This window comes from Drosophila gunungcola, assembly GCF_025200985.1.
Source record: "Drosophila gunungcola strain Sukarami chromosome 3L unlocalized genomic scaffold, Dgunungcola_SK_2 000002F, whole genome shotgun sequence".
Taxonomy (NCBI): Eukaryota; Metazoa; Arthropoda; class Insecta; order Diptera; family Drosophilidae; genus Drosophila; species Drosophila gunungcola.
This window is the reverse complement of record NW_026453178.1, coordinates 7,004,229-7,007,189: the sequence shown is the minus strand read 5'-3', so window position 1 is coordinate 7,007,189 and position 2,961 is coordinate 7,004,229. Positions and strand designations below refer to the sequence as shown.

General features: G+C 45.9%; 1 protein-coding gene across 1 annotated transcript; it reads left to right on the top strand.

The window, feature by feature from the left end:
* Positions 1-305: 305 nt before the first annotated feature.
* LOC128257489 (transketolase-like protein 2) lies at positions 306-2,749 on the top strand. The gene is made up of 2 exons (XM_052988519.1): positions 306-1,259; positions 1,540-2,749. The coding sequence occupies exons 1-2, from the start codon at positions 441-443 to the stop codon at positions 2,590-2,592; spliced, it is 1,872 nt and encodes a 623-aa protein (XP_052844479.1). The 5' UTR covers positions 306-440; the 3' UTR covers positions 2,593-2,749.
* The last annotated feature ends 212 nt before the right edge of the window (positions 2,750-2,961 follow it).

Sequence of the window (2,961 nt, the reverse complement as noted above, 5' to 3'; positions counted from 1 at the left end):
ATTTTTACAAGGCTAGAATGTGGCAATTTTCTGAACGCTTGGAAAAGGGAAAGAAATTGGAGTTTCTCTTGTTTATTAATGGAACAACTTGGAAGGATTTTATCTCACACCAACTAAGATTATTATAAATTTTAAATGTCTATTGAGGGAGCACAAATTTTTTTAAAATAAAATTTGGTTAGTATAAGTTAAAAAGGTTCTCCTCATTATCATAAGATTTTAAGAAAGTTGTTTAAAAAATAAATCCTACAAAAACTGTCAATTTAATATTGACATATGTTATTTTTTCTCTAGCTAAGTATCAAGATCAAATTTAAATGGAATTTATAAATTTCAATTTTTAGGTAGTACAAGCTAATAAAGAAAACCCGAAACAGTAGGTCTTTGGTTAGGTTTCAGAAACACCCAAAAATAAATTGTAACAGGAGAAAGCGAGCAAAATGTCGTCACCGAAGCTGGACAGCAAGGTGTTCCAGAATCTAAAGGACGTGGCCCACAAACTGCGCATTCACTCGATCACCTCGACGCAGGCGGCCAAGTCGGGTCACCCGACGTCCTGTTCCTCGCTGGCCGAGATTATGACAGTGCTGTTCTTCCAGCAAATGCGCCTCAATCTGAAGCATCCTCGCGATCCCTCCAGCGATCGATTGGTCTTATCCAAGGGACATGCCGCTCCCATTCTGTATGCCGCATGGGCGGAGGCAGGACTCTTTCCGGTGGAGGAGCTGCTCAATCTGCGCAAGGTGGACAGCGACCTGGAGGGTCATCCCACTCCACGGCTCAGTTTCGTCGACGTGGGCACCGGATCCTTGGGACAGGGCATGGCCGTGGCCGCCGGAATGGCCTATGTGGGCAAGTACCTGGACAAGGCCGAATATCGCACCTATGTGATCCTCGGAGATGGCGAATCTGGAGAGGGAGCCGTCTGGGAAGCCCTCCATTTTGCCGGTCACTATTGCCTGGACAACCTGTGCGTCATCTTCGACATGAACAAGCTGATGTGCTCCAATAATGTCGCTGAAATGGAGGTCTACCGGGAGAGATTGGATGCCTTTGGCTTCAATGCCCTGGTCTTGAACGGCCACGACATCGATGAACTGGTCAAGGCGTTTCACAACGCGGCCAGTACCAAGGGCAAGCCCACGGCTCTGTTGGCCAGGACCATAAAGGGAAAGGACTTTCTGGGGGTCGAAGGAATCGATGAAATGCACGCACAGCCATTGGGAAAAAAGGCTGAGGCAGCTATTAAGAACTTACAGGTAGGGTTTTGCCATTTTGCTACAAGAGCTTAAATTCACTATATTTTCTTAAAAATTCTGGTTAGGTTTCAAACGATTTCACTCTGACTATTTTAGTTTAAGTTATTGTGCTCTACAATCTGCAAAATTAAAAAAAGCCTCACATTTTTGGTTGTATGGAATCAATTTGGAGAATACCTATAATATTTTTTAAAAGGATTAGTTCTTGCTTAAAGCCTAGGCTGTGAACTAGCAATTTTCTTTTCGTAATGTAATTTTGAAAATGTAACTCCTCCTGCAGATGATGATCGCCAATCCGAATGTGCATCTGTCACCCAAGAAGATAGGCAAATGCGGCCACGCCCCCGATGTGAATATCAACAACATAATGCTGTGCAATCCGCCCAATTATCGGCTGGGGGATTCGGTGGCCACTCGTTATGCGTATGGCACTGCCTTGGCCAAAATCGCGGCGGATAATTGCCGGGTGATTGCTCTCGATGGCGACACGAAGAACTCCACGTATGCGGATAAGATGAGGAATGCATTTCCGGAGCGATTCATTGAGTGCTTCATAGCGCAGCAGAATCTGGTGGGCGTGGCCGTGGGCGCCACCTGTCGACGCCGCACGGTGGCCTTCGTCTCGACATATGCCGCCTTCTTCACGCGGGCCTTCGATCAGATCCGCATGGGAGCCATTTCGCACACGAACGTGAACTTCGTGGGCTCCCACTGTGGCTGCAGTGTGGGCGAGGATGGACCCTCGCAGATGGGACTGGAGGACATGGCCATGTTCCGGAGTATTCCTGGCAGCACGGTCTTCTATCCCACGGATGCAGTCAGCACGGAGCGGGCGGTGGAGCTGGCGGCCAATACGAAGGGCGTGTGCTTCATCCGGACCACATATCCGAACACCACTGTGATCTACAACAATGATGAAGTCTTTGCCGTCGGACTGGCCAAGGTGGTGCGCCAGAAGCCATCGGATGAGGTGCTGTTGATTGGAGCCGGGGTCACATTGTACGAGTGTTTGGCCGCCGCTGAGCGATTGGAGGAGGAGTGCATCACGGCCCGCGTGATCGACCCCTTCACAGTGAAGCCCCTCGATGTGCAACTAATTGTGAAGCACGGAAAGCTGTGTCGGGGCCGAATTGTCGTCGTGGAGGACCACTACCAGCAAGGCGGGCTGGGCGAGGCAGTGCTCAGTGCCCTGGCCGACTACCGAAACTTTGTGGTCAAGCATCTCTATGTGCCCACAGTACCCAGATCGGGTCCACCCGCCGTTCTGCTGGACATGTTCGGAATCTCCTCCAGAAGTATCTTCAAAGCCAGTCTTGCCATCATGAAAAAGTAAAAGAGCATGGGACTACGGATGTTTTCATTTCAGCAGATGCACAAAAATGTGAGATATCTTAATGCCAGTGTATGACAAAAATTTGTAGTACCTAAATGATAAATTCAAAATGTAATATTAATTTGTATAAAAATTTGCAGTATTCTTTAAGACTTAATTTTTTTCACCTAATTTTTACGGAGTTTTATAACTAGGAAATAAAAACCTACTTCACTTTGTTGTCAAAATAATTTTTCATAATTAAAATCTTGTATATATATCAAATTTTACTTTAATTTCTTATGATAAAACTTTTTTAAAAAGATATTTAATATATAGTTTTGGTTTTTGCTGACCTGTATATGAATACATAAATCGAAGTTAAGAACT